Source organism: Paramisgurnus dabryanus, chromosome 20, assembly GCF_030506205.2.
Source record: "Paramisgurnus dabryanus chromosome 20, PD_genome_1.1, whole genome shotgun sequence".
Taxonomy (NCBI): Eukaryota; Metazoa; Chordata; class Actinopteri; order Cypriniformes; family Cobitidae; genus Paramisgurnus; species Paramisgurnus dabryanus.
Window position 1 is genome coordinate 33,647,983 of NC_133356.1, and position 19,865 is coordinate 33,667,847.

A 19,865-nucleotide genomic window follows, 5' to 3' on the forward strand; every position below is an offset into this window, starting at 1 on the left:
ATTCAGTGCAAGATGTTATAATGTTATTATATATTAAAATAACATTTTAGTTTTCTAATAACAGAAATTAATCTGTTTGGCACAGGTATAGTTTTTTCTACAAACGTAATTTCATTCATTTAACCATACACCTTCAGATTAAAAGATTTTTAAAATCATAGTTAACATTTTAGTCAAGTGTGTCCAAACTTTTGGCCTGTACTGTATATGTAAATAATCATTTTAAAAATAATGAATAGTTAATGTTTTCTTATAAATAGTTAAATGACACTGTTTTAATCACTTTAGACTCAAATTTATGAAATAATTTATTTTCTTTAAATATGGAACATGGCAGAAGTTTATAAATTAATTTTACATAGGCTAATAATGTAGTGATGAGAATAATACTACTACTAATACTAATACTACTACTACTACTACTACTACTACTACTACTACTACTACTACTATAATAATCATAATAATAAATAGAAGAATAAATTACTGTAACAAAAATGTGTCTCTTTCAGAAAACCGCATTTATAAAGCAATATTATTAAGCGTTTGTCACTTTGTTAATCATATGTTAAAAGTCACACAGGAGAGTCACGCCGGATCAAATTTCAGTGGGAGGCGGAGGAGGAGGAAGAGGAGGAGGAGGAGCTCTGTGATAGTTAAGAAAGAAACTTGTACGGAACCCATTCAACGCACTTTTCACTTCGTTTCCAGGACACTAACGAGCGGTTTTGCCTAAAATGTTTCGCTGTGGAATCGCTTACCCGAGGTGCAGGTGGATTCTGCCTCTCCTGCTGCTGTTTGCGATTATTTTTGACATTATTGCCATCGCAGCGCAGTCCGGATGGGTAGAGGACGAGAACGCCAAATCCCATTACGCCAGTATGTGGAAACAGTGTCGAGGCCGAAACGACCAGTGGGAATGCAAATCTCTCATGGAGAACTGTAAGTATTAAAGTCTAATGGTTTTATCATCTAGATTTTAACTTTTGTTTGGCTTAAAATAAAAAAATAAAAAACAGCAGACGGTAACAGGTGGCAACGTCATTTCTGATCAACAGTGATAAAATTTTACATTTCGATTTTATTTTTTAATTATAATCGATTCAAGGTGATGTTTGTTGATATAAGAGGATGTTACAGAGTTTCACATCAAAGTTTAATGAACTGTTGTAGGCTATTCAATTCAAATGCATTTCACAATATTTCTGCAAAGCAGCTGAACACTACAAACATATTAAAACAGAGAGTAGGCTACAAAAACATAAAGAAACACATTTAAAAAAACAGAAAAGGTATCAACACACACAATAAACACGTGTAGGGTAAACAAATGCTTTTTAAACCAGTTAGCTCAGCCCTCTTAACTTGACTTAACCTACATTTATATTTGTAACAATATAATATGCTTAGACATGTTCATATCAGATTTGTAATAGAAGGCTTAAATTACAGTTTTGCTTAAAATGTAATTAAAATGCATATTCAATTTAAAATAAATATGCAAGATTTATTGCTGTTTAAAGCATACATGAGGCTTATTAAATAGTTTTCTGGTGTCATGTTTGTGTTATAATTTTGGACTTAATTTGATTACATTTAATTAATTATTTTTATTAGTGATATTAATAAATACAGAGATCAGTAACTGTCAGACAGTTACCCCAAACATTACCCAATGCATGGATGTTACTCAATGCAGTTTTGGTCAGTCCTGCATACTGATCAAAGAGTTTAGTCTCATTCAAGTTCAGTTGAGTATTGGGTTATAGTGAATGTTATTTTGGAAATTGAAATAAAACAGAAGAGTTTGTAAACTGAGTCGCACACAACCTGTTAAACCAGTTAACGAATCCTGTCACGATTCATGTCAGATGAGGTGAAACAGTTGACGGCCTTACAAACAGGTTAACCTTTCTGCTGTTATTCTCATGATAGGCTATTATATAAAATATTATAGAATAGACATTGCTGAAACTAATTATCAATTGATTAGATTTTACACATGCCATGATGCAAACTTAACTATTCGTCTGCTAAACATGTGAGTGAAGTTACTGTTGTTGTTTCAGAAAATGAAAGTTTGTAACTTCATTGAGTATTTCCTTACATTGATTAATTCTAAAGGTAGAAATCATTCATGTCTATGAGAGACATGTGAAAAATAGATACTAGTTCATCAGTGAGAGCGAGCCGCACCCATCATCACCTCCCCCGTACACCCGCCTAGCAGGCTACGCCTCAGGAACACAGGGTGGGGCAGTATTCGGAAAAAACACATTCCTCTATTGAGACTTTCTCAGCGTTGTCTATACAAGCCCATGATAGAGCAAGTGAAACCTTTGAGTTAATGGTTAACAAGCCATACTGTAATGTGTTGAAGTTTGCCCATTGTATTTGTCCTGTGCCTTTAAAGTTTATGTTGGCCAATAAAGTGAAGTTAGTGACATTAAACTAATCATTAAACTCATCACCACATGTCTTAGTTTTAGCTGTTAAACAGGATGGTCAAATGTTCTTGACAAATGTAAGTACTGAGTTTAATGTATGTATCAAAATAGAAATGAAACAAGCAGTTACAGGTTGCCACGTGATTGTGCTTAAGCTACAGGAGGGTCATGTTCATGTTTGAGATATATTTGGTATGTTGCAGGCATAAAATATGATTATCTTCACTCAGTGGCGGATTTAGCAAATTGGGGGCCCTAGGCGAAGGTATTTTTACTCCAAAATGAAGATGGAAAGCAGAGGTCACACAAAGTGCAGCACTACACAAACCAATAGAGAATAAGTCAATGGGGCAAAAACAGCCACGAACAGTAAATGAGGGAGAAATAATTTAAATCTGATCCTGCACAAAAACTAGCAATGCATCAAAGCCAATGTTGTTACTAATCTTTCACATACCCAAGACTGTGATAAAAGGTTTAAAAAATCCAGTCTACAATCACTTTATATTAAAACTATGTTTTCTTTGATGTTTTCTTCACAAACATAACAAAAGGGTTGTGAATTTTACCACAGTGTATTGTTGAGTTTTTGAAAAATGTTCAAAGCATTTTCCCAAAATATGTGTCAACATAAGATTTTTCACCAAAAATCATTCCATATGCTAAAAGTTGTGGCCAAATTAAGACTCAACAGCACCCCATAGTGGACGAAAACATCCCCAACATAACATCAGCAGGGCTCCAGACTAACATTTGAGAGAAACGTCCAAACAAGTTTAATGCATTAACAAATTAATTACAAATACAAATAATTGTATTCTTTATATACATTAATTTTTTTTACTTTACCATACTTATTAATTTTAACATATATTTGCCTTACTGTAAACTATTAAACTTACAATCAACTTTTTATTACTTTGTTGTGAAAGCTTTAGGTTACTTTAACACAGACTTGAGTAAAATCACATTCTTGTGCTGTAATCACTACAAAATGTCTCCATGCACTCTGAAGATATCATTTGGCCAGGACTTGTAATCTGAGTTACTGAGCACAATGTATTGCGTTTTTTCTGACTTCTAGCGTGAATACGCAGTGTACCACGCTATTTTTAGACTTTCATTGATTAAACGAAAGCAGCTGATCTCCGCCTCTTTTATTAGTGTCATTTTGCGAGCGTGTGGAGGTTGTGGGGAGATTATTTCATCAACTGCGCTGAAATATCAGAGACAGCTCTTACATACACATAAAAAAACACTGTGCAGCATCGTTAATTACAACACCGGACTCTGACATCACATAATATTAGTTTGCGTCATTTTAAACCCGTCATTTCTCCCGAAAACGAAAGCAGAGGCTCTCGCCCGCAGTCTCCATAGACCACCCCTCAAAACAATCAGGGCAGACGCGGTCGAAAGTGGACAAAAGAGACGGATTTAGAGAGGTGATATGCACCTGAGCTGATAGAAAGGCGGGGGAGCGGGCAACAACAGGAAGAGTGACTGAATGCGTCGCAGACGTAATCGCCTGCGCATTATATTAATATAATTGTATTTAAATTTCACAGTCCAGCCAGTGCGACATTTAATAAAAAATAGTCGCATAGGCAGGGAAAATACTCGCAAAATGAGACTATTTACTCGCAGTCTGGAGCCCTAGGGTTACATTAGTTTTTTGCTGTAGTAACATTATTTACTTCACCACAAAATAATTTTTATCAATGTAGGGCTATTACTAGCCGGTTGACTTACCAAAGCCCCATTTTCGCGTTTATATTTGTCTTTAAGTCTCTGTTCGTGTACTTTCCCAGTCCCCGTGTCACTTTGTGTTTATCTTTCGCGCCGCAGCACGCACCGTTATGGACTAGTCCATTTCATTGTGAAAGAAGGGGGTGTAAGTGTTTAGTGAAAGAACATGAACTGGACATTTTAACTACTATTTCAAAGTTTCAACGTATTTCTTAAGAATATTAATTCAATTTACAATGCTTTTGAAGTGTTCATGATGATAAGGGTTTTATTTATTTATGTAGGCTATTTATTAGGTTGGTTTGGGGCCCCCCTAATTTGACCGCTGGTGGGGGGCCCCAGGCGGCCGCCTACCTATGCCTCTATGGTAAGACCGCCTCTGTCTTCACTGTAGTTTTCTCACATTTTATCCAGATTAACAATATTTGCCTATTCCCTATAAATAAACATTTTTTGCCTTTGTTACCGTCTCTGTTTTTATTCAATTTATAAAACAATCCTTTTTCATGTTTCAGTCATTTCTTACATTATTAAAATTATTTCTATAGAAATACATTTTAATGAAATGATTTTGAGTTAATATGGTACAGTGTTAAAATCACCCCCATGAGCATTAGTTTAATAAAGGAGGAAGAATTAAGCAGCACAGTTTTAAAACTTCTTGCTTGTTGCCTTGCAGCATGGGCGCAGGCCGTCGCTGCCCTGATGATCATTGGTCTCATCATCCTCATCCTCGCCTTCATCATCTCTATCGTTGCCCTCTGCTGTACCCTTAACATGTCTATGCTGCCATTAATCGGAGGCTTCCTTATCGTTGCTGGTAAGAGACTTTTTTTTATTCGGCTGGATATTGAGGTGGGAAAAATTTGTGAAAATGTTTGTGTGTGTCACAACAGTTTAATCTTCTGTTTCATCTTCATCCTCGGAAATGAATACAATACACAGGAAGATCCTTTTCCTTACTTGAAACAATGATTTGAACATTATCCAAATAAATAATGTTTACGTCGATACCATTTAAGCTATGATAAACTATTTGGCTTGCTGTCAGTGGGGAGGACTGCTGCATGTCATTGACACATTTTTAGAGAACATGGAGAGCAGGGCGTATCCTAAACACGTTAAACAAAGAACAACACTTTATTAAAAGAATAGCTCACCCAAAAACCATGTCATTATTTTCTCATTCTTATTAAAAGATCTACAGCTCTTTTACAGAAGATTCAAACAAACCGGAGCTGAAACTATCCATTTTACAGCATTAGTTTATCTGTTAAGTGTTATTTATTATATAAATATAAATATAAGTTTATTTTGAAAGTTACTTCTAGAGGTATACCAGATGTTTTGTTCTGGATAACAGTGAGTGCTTTGTTTGGGTGTTGCCATGAGATGGCCGACAGCATGTTTACAGCTCTCACCCCGCCTCCTTCCCTCTCTGTTATTCAGGTGTGAACGTTGAGAAAGGTCTCGCTGACTCATATTTCTCAGTAACTCCTTTGTTATAAGCATGAATCATAGCCTCTCCCGTCTAATCACTTTTGATGTCATCAACATCAGTGCTTATTATTGACGGATCATCTTTTTTTTATTTTTTTTTATTTCGTAACATCATAACTATTGTTCTGTTTATTAAAAGCACACCTTTAGTTTTTAGTTACCTTATATAGCATGAGTTAGTGTAACTGAGGCCAGCTGGCAAGTGAAAGCTGTTTGGTCACAGGTAACAAATTATACTTGAATCTACTAAAACTATACTTAAGTACATTTGTAGTCCATTGTCATTTTCATGCTAAATAAAAGTGTGCAAGTTATACACTATAAATATAGTTCAACTCCATTAATACGTCTGTGTTCTTGAAATATACTAAATTCCAGTAATACTTAATTTATTTCAATAAACAAAAAAAAAATATTCACGCCTTATAATAGCACAGTTCAATACACTCAGATGATCTTAAGTTCGTCAAATTTTTTGTATATTAAGTACACAATTAGTGTGTGAAAATAGTACAATACTAAGTGTATTTTAGTGGACTTTTTCTTGACCTGTGATGTGTAAACCTCACTCCCTGATCTCAAGAGCTGCTGTCGAGTGACAGACACCGTTAGAGCGTTTCTGATCACTGATTCGAATCCCATTCGGAGAGGGTTCGGGTAGGACCGGTTCCACAAGCCCGATCTGAAGCGAGTGAACAACCTCCATGAACTCTGCCTACTGAAGCAGTAGTATGAATCCATTAGCAAAGCAGTGTTGCTGGAAGTGTCAGACACAGCCCTGTGTAAAAATGTCGGCCCACACCCAAACAGGGCTTGGTCCTGCAGCACCTCTCCCTTCTCGCAGGGCATGATGGTTTCATTGAGGAACCAATTATTCATTTGAAACAGAAACTAAATGTTGCCAATGTTAAATAAGGTCTGAATTAAGCTCAATTTGATATAACAAATGTCCTTTATAAGCAAAAGGCCCCTAAAGGAATAGTTCACTTAAACATGAAAATTCTCTTATTATTAATTTTTTCAGCTAAACAGAAACAAATAATTTTATATTAATATGTGATCATTTGATATTATAAGGAACTCAAGCTCCAAACAGCACACACACATCAATCATTAAATTAAACCAGATGACTTCAGTGGGTTAAATATGTCGTTTGAAGTGAAACCACATGAAATGGAGGAATATTTTCAATATATTTAGTGATTGGTACCTAACAACAAACAGTTCAATATGATCAACGGTCATATAAGGCTGTGCAATTAATCGTTTTTAATTTTCTATTTTAATTTTCGATTCAGACAATTACAAAACCAGTTAATCCAGGTAAAACAATTATTGTGAGATGAAATATAAATTGTGTGCCGCTAAACCGATGTGTTTGTAAGGCGCAACTGCTTTGATACATGTAGAGTATTGCAACACTTACTTAATAAAAAGGTTAAATAAATGCATATTTTTAAAGCCACTGAGTAATCGTTTTAAATAATCTTTATTATGAATTTTACCAAAATAATTGTTTTTATAATTTTGCCCGTAATCGAGCAGCCCAATGAAGAAATGCAACATTCATATTTTGGTAATTGTTCCCTTGACTAAGAGATTCATAGATACAGTGTTTCAAATAGTTTGTTGACAGTTTTATATTTTTATGTGGGACTGGCCACTGGCCAGTGTGACTGAATGTAGATTTGAGTCTGAATAATTGGATGATGATGTTTTGGTGTTATCTGACTGTAAGATTTTCTCTTGTTACAGTTGTCGTCCAGATCATCGCTCTGATCATCTATCCAGTCAAGTTCAACGAATTAATCTATGAAGGTTATTATGACTACACGTGGGCATACGGCTTTGGCTGGGGTGCCACCATCCTGATGTTGGGATGTGGAATCCTCTTTTGTTGTCTGCGAGGCTATGAGGATGAGCTCGCTAATGCTGCCAAGATCAAATACATCTACAGCTCTGAATAAAAAAAAAACAATATAGTGCAAATCTTTGAGGACTGTTAACCACCTGGGCCTTAATGTCAATGCTTTTTGCTCTCCAAATGCATTGTCATGTTTGAAAACAAATTAGAGAACCTTACTGACTCTGGGGGCTGTGAGTGGAGCTAAACTGCGTTCGGCTTTTTACTCTTGGGGCTAAAGCAATGACCTTTGCTTTCATTTTAAATAGAATTTTCTCATCGTTGAAAAATATCTGTCGACAGTTTGCATCACAGTGTTCACGTTACACGTATTAGATGTAAATATTATTCGTTATAATTTGAACAGCACTAACAATATGTATTCACTAGCCGTTTGGAAAGTATATATGTAGTTTGTACTGGGTAGTGGTTACATACTTCTGTAACATGAACATTGAATGTAAAGTGTGACGCCGTTATTTGTATATTGCTCAAACATCTCTGCGCTAAGAAAACATTTGTAATGTTTATGAACTTTTATGTTTTGTCATTCCATTATGACCCTTTTTTATTTTTTAATACTTGATTATACACTGGTGAATATCTTCAAATGTCCTTTGCTGTCAGCACAATGAGTCTGTTTGATGAAGATGTTTTTTTTTTTTTGTGATGGCCTGGTGTATGCTAAAAAAATGCAACAAATAACAGTAACTAGATGTTTTTCTATGCTTTAATAAAGTGTAATATTGTAAGCTCTTAATACATTCACATCTTCATTCATTACTAAACTAAAATGAGTATCTTGGTAGAGAGTTGACGCTTATGTGCAACAGATGTGATATTATAAACTATAGTGTGCTAGGCTTGTAAAGTATGCAACATGGTAGGTTTTGTTCATGTTTTACTAGATTCTGATTAAATGTTTGAATTGTATGAAGCTTGTGTCATCGTGGTTCATTGTGTTATAAATGGTAGATCAATCTTAGTCTCCCTGAAAATCAAGATTTTATTGTTGTTTATATGTCTGTGGTGTTTTGATATGCTATAAGACAAAGCATGTTTAAATGAATCATTCAACACCATTTCTGGGAGTTTCCCCCCATTAAACTGAAGTTTTCCCAAAGTCTGAAAACTTTGAAAATCGCCTTGGTTTCATACGTCACAAACAAAACCCATCACATCATCACGGTTGAACACGTAGATCAGTAGTTCGAGTAATAGATATTATGTATGGATGCCACATAGCCTCAACACTGAAATTATTGCAGCACTTGACTAATTTACATATTCATAGATCAGTGTCTACTAAATGAGGCAAGGTTGTAGATACATTTAAGCTTAAGTTTGCTTATGTTTTAAAGCATGAAGAAATTACTGTGACGGGTAAAAACTTTTACATTATGATTCTCAAAGATGAGATTTACATGAAAAAAAGATTGTCTTGTTAAGGCAATAATGCTTCTGCCATTGTATTAGTTAGACCCACACATGTGTATCAGCTATAAAATTATTTACACTGTGTGTAAGCAAGCAGCAGCGAAGCATTAAAAGCGAATAGTCTATTTTTACATGTAAAGACAGATTGGAAAAGCACACAAATCCTATTTGGTTTAATCTTTCAAGATGAAGCAACATCAAATTATTCAGCAGTTTTTCTCGATTGCTTAGAGATCATTCTGGGACAATTCACCATTTTCTCAAATCTTCACACACAATTTAAAAATGTCACACCCAACCAAACAAACCTGCTTCTGAATCCCAATTCAAACTGTGCCCTCAGACAATACACACATACTGTCAAAACCACAAACTACATGAGATTAATTCAAAGCACACAAATCAAATGCTTTACTAAATAAGTTTTTAGATCAATCATTTGGAGCTTTCTGAAATCACAGCACTGACAAAAGAAAGCAAAACAGTACTGTAATAAATACCTCTTACATCATTGGATAAAGCAATACTGTACTGTTTTGGACAAAAGCCATTTGACATTTGAAATGTCACACTTGCAAAACATGTAAGGAAGAGACTTTCAAAAGCTTTGTTAACAAAGACATTAAATGGTTACTCAGCATCAGCATCTCGTCTCAGGTGTCTCATCAACATTACAAATAATGCTTGCTCTTTCCAGGCAGCATGAGAAAAATGTATATATTGACTCTATTTTATATATATATATATATATATATATATATATATATATATATATATATTGACTCTTTAGTAGTGTTTTCACCTGGAGAAAGGTGTGCTTTTTGAGTTTAGCTTGTGATGAATTGAGTTAATTATATTGAGAGCTTGCGTTCGCTTCATGAACTTATAGTGCGATGAATGATTTATTTGACAACTTTTGTGTATGTTTTTACAGAATGAGTTTTGAATATTGAAGCATGTGTGTGGAAACAGATGAATTGTGTTTGCTTTTATGTTAAATGTGTGTGTTTGTGAATGACATAAGAGTATTGGTTTTTGTACACTACAGAAACCAGTTTTTGTGTTTATTCAGTCGAGAAAAACTGTAATAATAATGCCTGGCACAGATGCTTCAGCAGTCTCTGGCAACTTTATTTGGCTTCCCTTATTATCGCTTGGGTTTCCATATAGATAAAACTGTGCTTCCCCTAAATGTAAATGATTCCTTTTACTTGATATGTGGCATCGATGGCAATTGGATAATGCATGTGTGAAAATGAAACTTTAAATGGTTGAACACTTCTGCAAAGATGAGTAGGCCAAAATTCCTCCACAGTGCTGTACCAGACTCCCTGCAAGTTATCACAAACACTTGATATCAGTTGTTGCTGCTAAGGGTGGCCCAACCAGTAGGGGACAAACACTTTTTCACACAGGCCCATGTGTGTTTGGATTTTGTTTTCCCTAATAAAAACTGTATGTTGTGTTTACTTGTGTTATCTTTGATTAATATTTATATGAGTTTGATGATCTGAAACATTAAAGTGTGACAAACATGCAAAAAAAAAAAAACATCAGGAAGGGGCCAACACTTTGTTACACCATATATCCTACAAAAGACAACGTTTTCTTTAATGAATCATTGGAAGTAAATGTATATCTTTACAATGCTTTAACATATTGACATTAAAACTTGTAAATATAATTGACACACTGCCCTGAAAATATCAGAGAATGCTTTTAACTCTTAGCATAGGAAATACCTGCTGATTTAAAGTTTACACCAAAACTGCATGTGTTTGTCAGTGCTGTAATGTGTACCCATAAATAGAGTGGGATGAACACGCCCAGAGAAACCCATCTCCTGCTCTATTACACCTATTTAACTCGTACAATATGAGGTCTTTTCAACAAACATCTGGTACACGTTTGTGTAAACTGAGGTTTAGATGAGTAAACACATTAAAAAAACTGAGACCATAAGTCTGAATGTTTGTCATATACCTCACAGGTTTTAAAAATACTCTTACAGTACAATGCTCTGCATATTGCTATTGTGGCTCGACAGCCTTAAAATTAAAACTATAAATGACTTGTTGTTGTTTTTGACATTTATCATGGAAATGTGTCATGAAAGCAATAAGCCGCTCAAAGTTAAGTACTTCTACCATAGAAACAAAGACGTTTTCAAAACAGTAACTTCCCTGTAACTAAACTATGTGTTATTTATGTCCTGCTAGAGCCAAAACTAATGGCAGGTTTCTGAACACTGCCTCTGTCTGCTGATCAATAGATAATTCCCATCCCAAACTTATTCTGCATTCAAGGTTTACTTTTCATTAGTATGAAGGAATCAAACCCACAACCTTTAAGGTTTCACATTGCAATATTTGTATTAGCAACATATTTGGCAGTCCTGTCACTTTCAATTCACTTTATTGCCAGAAAAATTGCAGATCCCCAGTTCAGATGTTTTTGGGGCAACCAATAAAATATGGCTGACTTGTAAGCGGAAAATGCTGCATTTATGTGACGAAGAATGCTGAACATACAATGATATTTATTTTTACTGTGTAAATAATGCTCCGTAAATTGATTCAGTTTTTCGAAGCGTTCGAAACACCATACACGCTGGCGACACCTGCTGGTCAAAATAGTGTAAAAGCAGAAAGATCTGTTCAAACATTTTACACTTTTTTGTTTACAAAATAATAGATTGTTTTAAAAATAGGTTTTTAAAAAAATAAATGATTTAATTTAATTAAGACATAATTAAAAGTGTATTCTGTGTTCTTAGTTTTATTTATGGCAAACAAACAATTAAAACGAACTCCCTTTTTAATTATGCACATTTTTTGTCATTAAATCTGTCTATTAACAAAAAGTAGACAAAATGGTAGTGTTATTAGTCAGAAGGATCGAATGTTTTATAAACTTTTACAATAAAACTGACCCGAGTTCACCTACACTGGTCATTTGTGATCAACTCAGACCTGCCAACCTTGGAAATTTTTTTTGAGTACAGTAGCATCGGCCGAAAGGACAGAACACGGGTTTTTAACATATAATTTAACACATGCACATGCACGCACACACACCTTTTGGTAACTTTCAAGGTAACATGCTGCACATTGCACTCACTTTTTTCCCCATCCTGCCATAATCTGCTTTAAAAATAATTATAAATGTAAATAAAATCATGTTTAACTAAATTTGCCTTACATGGTGATTAATAACATTATTAATGTTAAATACTGTATTCTCCAAAGTTTAGCATGTCTGCACAAACACTGTTAAAAGTGATATTACTGTTAAATAGTGGGAGATGGTTAACCCACAAATGACATTCTGTTATCATTTACTCAACCTCATATTGTGTCTAACCTTCATGATTTCTTTCTTGAGTGAAACACACACAACACAAATTGAGAAAAACATTGTTGTTTTTCCCTGACTAGCAAAAAATACAATGAAGTGGGGACCAGACACTGTGGTTATCAACACTCTTTAAAATAACTTGTGTATCACACAATAAAGAAACTCATAAATGTTTGGATGGTCTGTTCTGTTATGTAAACTATGACTGAATTACATGTTTTAAGTTAACTATACCTTTAAGTCAGTATTTTAGAGTTAACACTGCTTTACATTCAACCATAACTGTGACAGTAGTGCTGTTAACTGTGTCTGTCTGTAATTTATTGTAGCTTTGTTTACAGTGCAGTACAGTACGGCATAAGCACCTATCACGTGGGCGCTCGAGACACGAGATATTCTCCATTTATAAAACTTTATTTGATGTGGTTTGTATATGACGTTTTATTTTATTGACAATTATCAAGAGCGCGTTATTTCAGAACGCATTTAATCCGCTTCATTCGGATGTCAGGTGGATTCCCTTCACTGAGAGTGAACTTTACGTTTTTATTTGACTATAACTGGATGCTCTCCCCATGGTAAAATCATGGTACTTTTTCGTAAGCGCTCAATTATAAATGATGCTCATTTACAAATCAGAAGTAATGTTAGCGCATCTTGCGGTCAAGTGCACGTTATGAAACGGAGCCCGCGCGACAGTCGACTTCAAAGGATTAAGCTAATGCATTATTTCATTATTTGCACATCCACCCTGACCAGTTTACCTTAGCGGGTCAGACGTCTTGACTCTCCGTTGAAAAAGATGGTCAGAAACTGCGGGTGGAGGAAGGAGATCATCACGCTGGATTTTGTGATTCCATCGATAGCAGACTCTTGTTACTGATTGGCCATAAGACTTGTCAATCATCCCCACTTTCTATGTGGTGGATGAGCCCAGTGCTATGATTGGACATATTTTTCTTTTTTCTGTTGCTTCTTTTGAGTACTTCGCGCGGCAAAGGGCGTCATCAGGTTTTTGCGTAGTTTAGAGTGACAAATCGTACCACCGTACTTTGAGGTCAAAATGAGTACCTGCTACGCAAAATGCGTACAGGTTGGCAGGTCTGTCAACTACCCCTAGTGGTGAATCGTCGGATTTTCGAAACATTTCGAAACAGTTATGACGTGGTGAAGCCTCGTTTGCTACAATCACGTGGCTTTGGCCAGTTTGAAACAAGCTCCGAACCAATGATTCGAAACAAAAGATTCGTAAATGTTTCGAAGCCTCATGAAGCGGGCTTCGAAATCGCCGATCACTACACAACAGTATTTTTTTATTGTAAGGTGTATTTGTAAAAACTACTTAAATGTCCTAATATTACTATGAACTAGTCCTGGATTAATCTATACCCTGTCCACGAAAGAAAACCGCCCCTATGTGTAATATTGTTACCAAACTTTTTAAAGTACTATTTAAGGCTTATTTTTTATTTAATCATTTAAAATTACCTAAAAGTTTAATTTAGTTAATTAAATACCAAAAATATTATGCTATATCTACTAAATTTAATTATGGGAACAGATTTTTTTTTTTACATATTTATAATTATATAATGAGCAAGTAAGAAAAGACTCAGTACTGGCATAGTTATTAATCATTGAGTGAAATAACACACATTATAGGCGGGGTTTGGGGGTGGCACAAATTTGCTGCCAAGATAGTTATGTCTACAAAAATAATTGATGTAGTTTCAAACAAAATTATTATGTTAACTTCCTTCTTACAAATTCAAGTGGATTAGACATGACAAAATTTAAGTTAAAGGAATATTCCATTTTCTTAAAAGAAAAATCCAGATAATTTACTCACCACCATGTCATCCAAAATGTTGATGTCTTTCTTTGATCAGTCGAGAAGAAATAATGTTTTTTGAGGAAAACATTGCAGGATTTTTCTCATTTTAATGGACTTTAATGGACACCACCACTTAACACTTAACTCAACACTTAACAGTTTTTTCAACGGAGTTTCAAAGGACTCTAAACGATCCCAAACGAGGCATAAGGGTCTTATCTAGCAAAACGATTGTCATTTTTGACAATAAAAATAAGAAATATCCACTTTTAAAGCACAACTTCTCGTTAATTTTTTTTTCACAACTTCTCGTTAAGATCCGGTCGTCATGCGCTAGCGTGACCCGACGCAATACGTCATGACGTCAAGAGGTCACAGAGGACGAACGCGAAACGCCCCAGTGTTTACAAATGTCGTGAAAGAGGACCGTTCCTACGTTGTTGTATGTTAACTGATACTAATTAATGTCTTTGTATCAGTTTATTGTTTAAAATGGTCCGCAAATGTGCGTTTTATATATATGTAACACGTGACCTTTCTACGGCACTACGCATTTACGTTAGGTCGCGCTGGACCGGACCTAAACGAAAGGTTGTGCTTAAAAAGTGTATATTTGTTATTTTTCTTGTCAAAAATGACAATCGTTTTGCTAGATAAGACCCTTATGCCTCGTTTGGGATCGTTTATAGTCCTTTGAAACTCCGTTGAAAAAAACTGTTAAGTGTTGAATTAAGTGTCAATTGTTGGTGTCTATTAAAGTCCATTAAAATGAGAAAAATCCTGCAATGTTTTACTCAAAAAACATAATTTCTTCTCGACTGAACAAAGAAAGACATCAACATTTTGGATGACATTGTGGTGAGTAAATTATGTGGATTTTTCTTTTAAGAAAATGGAATATTCCTTTAAATTTACTCAATAACGTGTTCATTTAGAATAATGAACATATAATATTCAAAACAAAAATATGTAGATTTCATTCCAAACATTTTTATGTTATTTTAACTACAAATTTGTTATTTTTACATATTCAACATCAAATGAAGCAGATGAATAAATGTTTGTTTTTGGTGACAAATGAGGCAATAAAAACACGTGATCTTTGTGCCTGAACAGGCAAATTTAAGCAAATCACATTACAGCATACTATTGCGACTAAATTATCAACAAACGTGTAAAAATTTGAATTGAACTAAACTCAAATGACCTTCTGTATGACACTGTATATCATCTTGATCCGGATTGACTGATTAACACAAAAGAAGATATGTTGATAAATTATGATAAGCACACAGCTGATTGTAACCACTGACTTTTATAGGAAAAACAAATATTATTTATATTAAATATTAAAGGAACTGTAAATAGGATTTTAAGGGTTTTATTAATCACCATCAATGTCTATATTCATAAATATGTCCTCATTGGTGTCAAATGACCTCTGCCAGTGATCTGACTTTTCTTTTTTATGCTTAGAATTTCTTCTCTTTACTTTACATTGAACGGGTAAGTCCAAGGAGGCTTCCATGTCGGTCCGCCGTATAAACTATAACAGCAGAGAGGGACAAAAAGCACTACGCGTTTCCACAAAGCGTTTTCATTCAGAACACGTGAAACAGCTGAGACCGACAAGGAGATCAGTGATTACATAACGGCTACTGTAGTTGCAACACGCATTTGGAAAAGCAAGGTGCTAGAGAGCACTGTTCGTTTCACCACTAGATGGGGGTAAATCCTACTTACTGTTCCTTTAAGTTTTTGATAAATGAATGTTAAGCACACAGATGAAGGTACCCGAACAGCCGGTAGCGAACAGCCGGTTTGGATTACAGCCCTCTACTTCCTGCATTAATGACGTCACTAGAACAGTTTTTTGACTAAACTCCGCCCACGGGAATACATCAGTCGGCAGCTAAGCTGCTGTCGAATCCATAGACTGTTAAAAAAAAGATGGATGACGCGACGTCACCTTCCACCATTGTATGAATTGAAGCCAAAAATGTCCGACCATGGTCGCCGCAATGTTACGTAAAAACGTCAGTTTGGAGCCAAGGCATGCGCAGAGGGAATCGTCCGTGGAGCCAGAGGCGGAGCCGCTGTATCAAACTTCCGCCCAAACGCTCGCGCGACCAATAGGCTTTATGCCCAGCTGCACTACTTCCTGAACTTCAGCCAGCTCCTTGTTTCCTGTCTGCCATTATTGGACAAACTGATTAGTCCAGGTGTGCCTGACCTCAGTAATCACAACAACAATAATCAGACACACCTGGATTAATCAGTTTGTCCAATAATGGCAGACAGGAAACAAGGCGCTGGCTGAAGTTCAGGAAGTAGTGCAGCTGGGCATAAAGCATATTCAACCACACCAATCATAACTACACGCCCTGTTTCTATAGCATCAAATTGCAAGCTAGCAAGCTAAAATGAAACTTACCGCAATAATGAACACTTGAACATCAGCGTGATATCAACTACCTGAAAGGACCAAAACCATATTTTGGAAACTTTTATTGGAAGTATAAATATTTTTTTGATTTAGAGCAGAGTCCCATTCGTTAGAATGGAGAGGGCGGGGTTTATGACTTGTACTGCAGCCAGCCACCAGGGGGCGATCAAAGAGCCAGAGGCTTCACTTTTCAGGGCTTATGAGGCACACCCGGTCGAATCACAACACACTAAACAAACTACACAATCAAAACTCGATACGTATTTCTGAAGGAGGGACTTCACAGAACAAGGAAGACATCAGCCTGTTTTTAGGACAGTGAGAACAACTGTATAGAGATAAGTAAACTGTGTGGAAAAATTACAGCGTTTTATTACACATAAAACATGAACACGTGTTATATTGCTCACGGTAAACACAATCAAAGCTTCAAAAACACAAAAAGAACGGGGCCTTTAAAATCGCTCTCTCGCGGAACATCTAGATCAGTCTGCACACTGCAATAAGAAAATACGCACTTAATTGCCACCAACTGGACAGGGCTGGGAATTACATTAACAAGTTGTCAGTGTAATCGAGTAATCTGTCAAATGACGCTTGGCTTTCAGATTTTTTACTGCTCGAAAATATTCAGTCAAAGGCGGAAAGTTTTCGGTTACACAGTAATACTTTATTTTTTTGATGGGACATCTGTTCATCTTTGTTAACAGCTGTAGGCTACGTGTGTTTGAAATCACATAAGAGGGGCACAATGCAGTGGTTAAACTGAAACAGTTTTCATTATATTTATTTATTTAATGTATTTAATCCTACACGCTAAAGGCTATAATTGTTTATATCTAATATCTTTAATATTTAATAAATATCTCAAACATAATAGTTTTACCAATAAAGATCGTCAAACTTAATTTGCCTTACAAAAATAAACATTATAAGTAGTACTTGTCATGAAAACACTGCAACCACAAATCTATCATTGGCTCACATGTATAATTTAATGGCAACCATCATCAGGCAAGAATATTTTTATTTTTCCACACATTATACTGAAGACGCAAAAACATTTTCCAAAACTGTCTCAAAACAACATAGTTTAGTTTTATAGTGACTGGCCACAAGATGGAAGCACATCACTTTACAAACATCCCCAGTACTATAGACTGTTGCCTAAAGATGATTCATTTGAAATATATTTATGTAAGTGTGGCATATACTTCTTACATGGGCCATTTCCTTCCTTTATGTGTCCACTTTTATTTCCCCTTTATTTATGCCAGCAGACAAGCAAGTTTCTTTAAATACACACAAAAGTGCAAAGCATGCAAACTCTCTTTTTAAATTCAACGTATTAAAGAGAAGGCACAATAAGTGGTAAAATAAAACAACAAATCTCTAACATAAATGATTAGTTTATAAACTTATAGTACACCATTTAGTAAATTGAAGTAAATTGATCATTATAAATAAATCAGTATATATGGAAGAATGATGGCTCTAAAAATGCTGTTGAACTGTAAATCTGTGCTGATTGTTCAGATAAGGATGTCATTCCCTTACATATTGTACTACAAAAAAAAAAACATTTTTAAAAATAAAAGATTTTTAAGTTTAATTTTAAGCTCTAGTTAATGGTGGCCTTTGCTTGATGACTTTGATCTGTGATATCTATTCGTAAACAAGTTCCTCCACAAACTGTGATGTTTCATTTCAACAATAAATTGTACAACCACATCCTGTTCAGACAAATAGGATACTAAGATTGAGAAAGAGTGGACTTTTAAAGATAGGCAGATAATATATGAGACTGAAAAGAGCATTAAGAGCACAGAGCTAAAGTCATTTAATGTAGACACACTTAAGAAAATGTATTTTTTAAGGTTGAATAGAAAATCATTCAGTGGGTTATTAAATATCTGGTCGGCTCTAAATACATGGCAAAACAATGAAACAGCTGTAAGCATTACCAACAACAGCCATTAATAAATTTAACTTAAAGCGTTTGCCATTGTTGCATTTTGAACATCGTCTAATATTTTAGCATAATGGGTAGAGTGTTTTTAAAAAAAATCATGAGTCAAAATAGTAATTTACTGAAAAGTTACCAAAAAAAGCACCTGAAAAAGTGATTTCCCCTTGAAGCATAAATGTTTCCTATAGCTTCTTCAGAGTTTACACCCCCACTTCATCTTGATTCACTTCACTTAAACATCACTCAAACTTAACCCTGTAGTTTTACTGGGGGCAACCCCCTGAACTTTTGTGGGCCTGCTTAAATCAAAACTAAACTGTGATCAAATTTACGGGACTCATCCTATAGATCTGTCTTAGAGAATGAGTCAGCGCATGAAATCAAAATCATGACGTAATCATGCAAATTATACCTATTCCTAGTATTGCCCTCAAGGCACGTGACCAACTTTCAGTTTTGTTCGCTAAAATCGGCAACATCTTGAAGATGCTTTGTTTGGAAAATACCAAAAGTTTTTCATTTTGTCATTATTTACTTATTGCTTGAAACCTGTATCAGTTTCTGTTAACTGTTGAACACAAAAGATTTTGATAAATGATGGTAACCACACAATTACCAGACAATACCCATTGACTTCCATAGCAGGAAAAACAAATACTATGGAAGTTGATGGTTACATTTAAAAAAAAAACTTTATTTGTGGCTAAAATATACTAATGATTGGTTTAGTAACAAAATAATTTAAGAGGTGGCTTCTCGGAAAGGGATAATCTTAAATCAGGACTAGGCCTTAGTTAAACTGGGATATTAAAGTCATTTTTAAAAGCATAATTTATAAATAAACATTACTGGTGTGCATCTTGAGACACAACACTCGCACTGATATACTCACAAGTTGTTTTCAATCAAGACAACACTAACATTTAAGTTAGTCTGGGACTAGGAACTGACCCTTAATGTATTGTTCCTTTACACCTAATACATATCCACAAAATTTTAATATAATTATGTATTGTAAGTTTAAAGCTCTTATAAAAAAGGTGTTCTGTCATTTTGACAGTCTCAACCTACGGCCTTCAGGAAAGTTTTCTGGAATGCACCTGAAGTGACAGGTCATCTTTGGAAGTTTTCCTCACTTACAAAAATGACTCATATGGGATCGAGTCAAACACACTGCCAAAATAAACACACTTGGAATTCCCTCACCATTCCAGCACATAAG

At 35.1% G+C, this 19,865-nt stretch overlaps 1 protein-coding gene across 1 annotated transcript; it reads left to right on the forward strand.

Moving 5' to 3' along the window:
• The first annotated feature begins 680 nt into the window (after nucleotides 1-680).
• perp (p53 apoptosis effector related to pmp22) lies at nucleotides 681-8,533 on the forward strand. The gene is made up of 3 exons (XM_065249672.2): nucleotides 681-942; nucleotides 4,876-5,016; nucleotides 7,453-8,533. Exons 1-3 carry the CDS (start codon nucleotides 738-740, stop codon nucleotides 7,662-7,664), a joined length of 558 nt encoding a protein of 185 aa, XP_065105744.1. The 5' UTR covers nucleotides 681-737; the 3' UTR covers nucleotides 7,665-8,533.
• The last annotated feature ends 11,332 nt before the right edge of the window (nucleotides 8,534-19,865 follow it).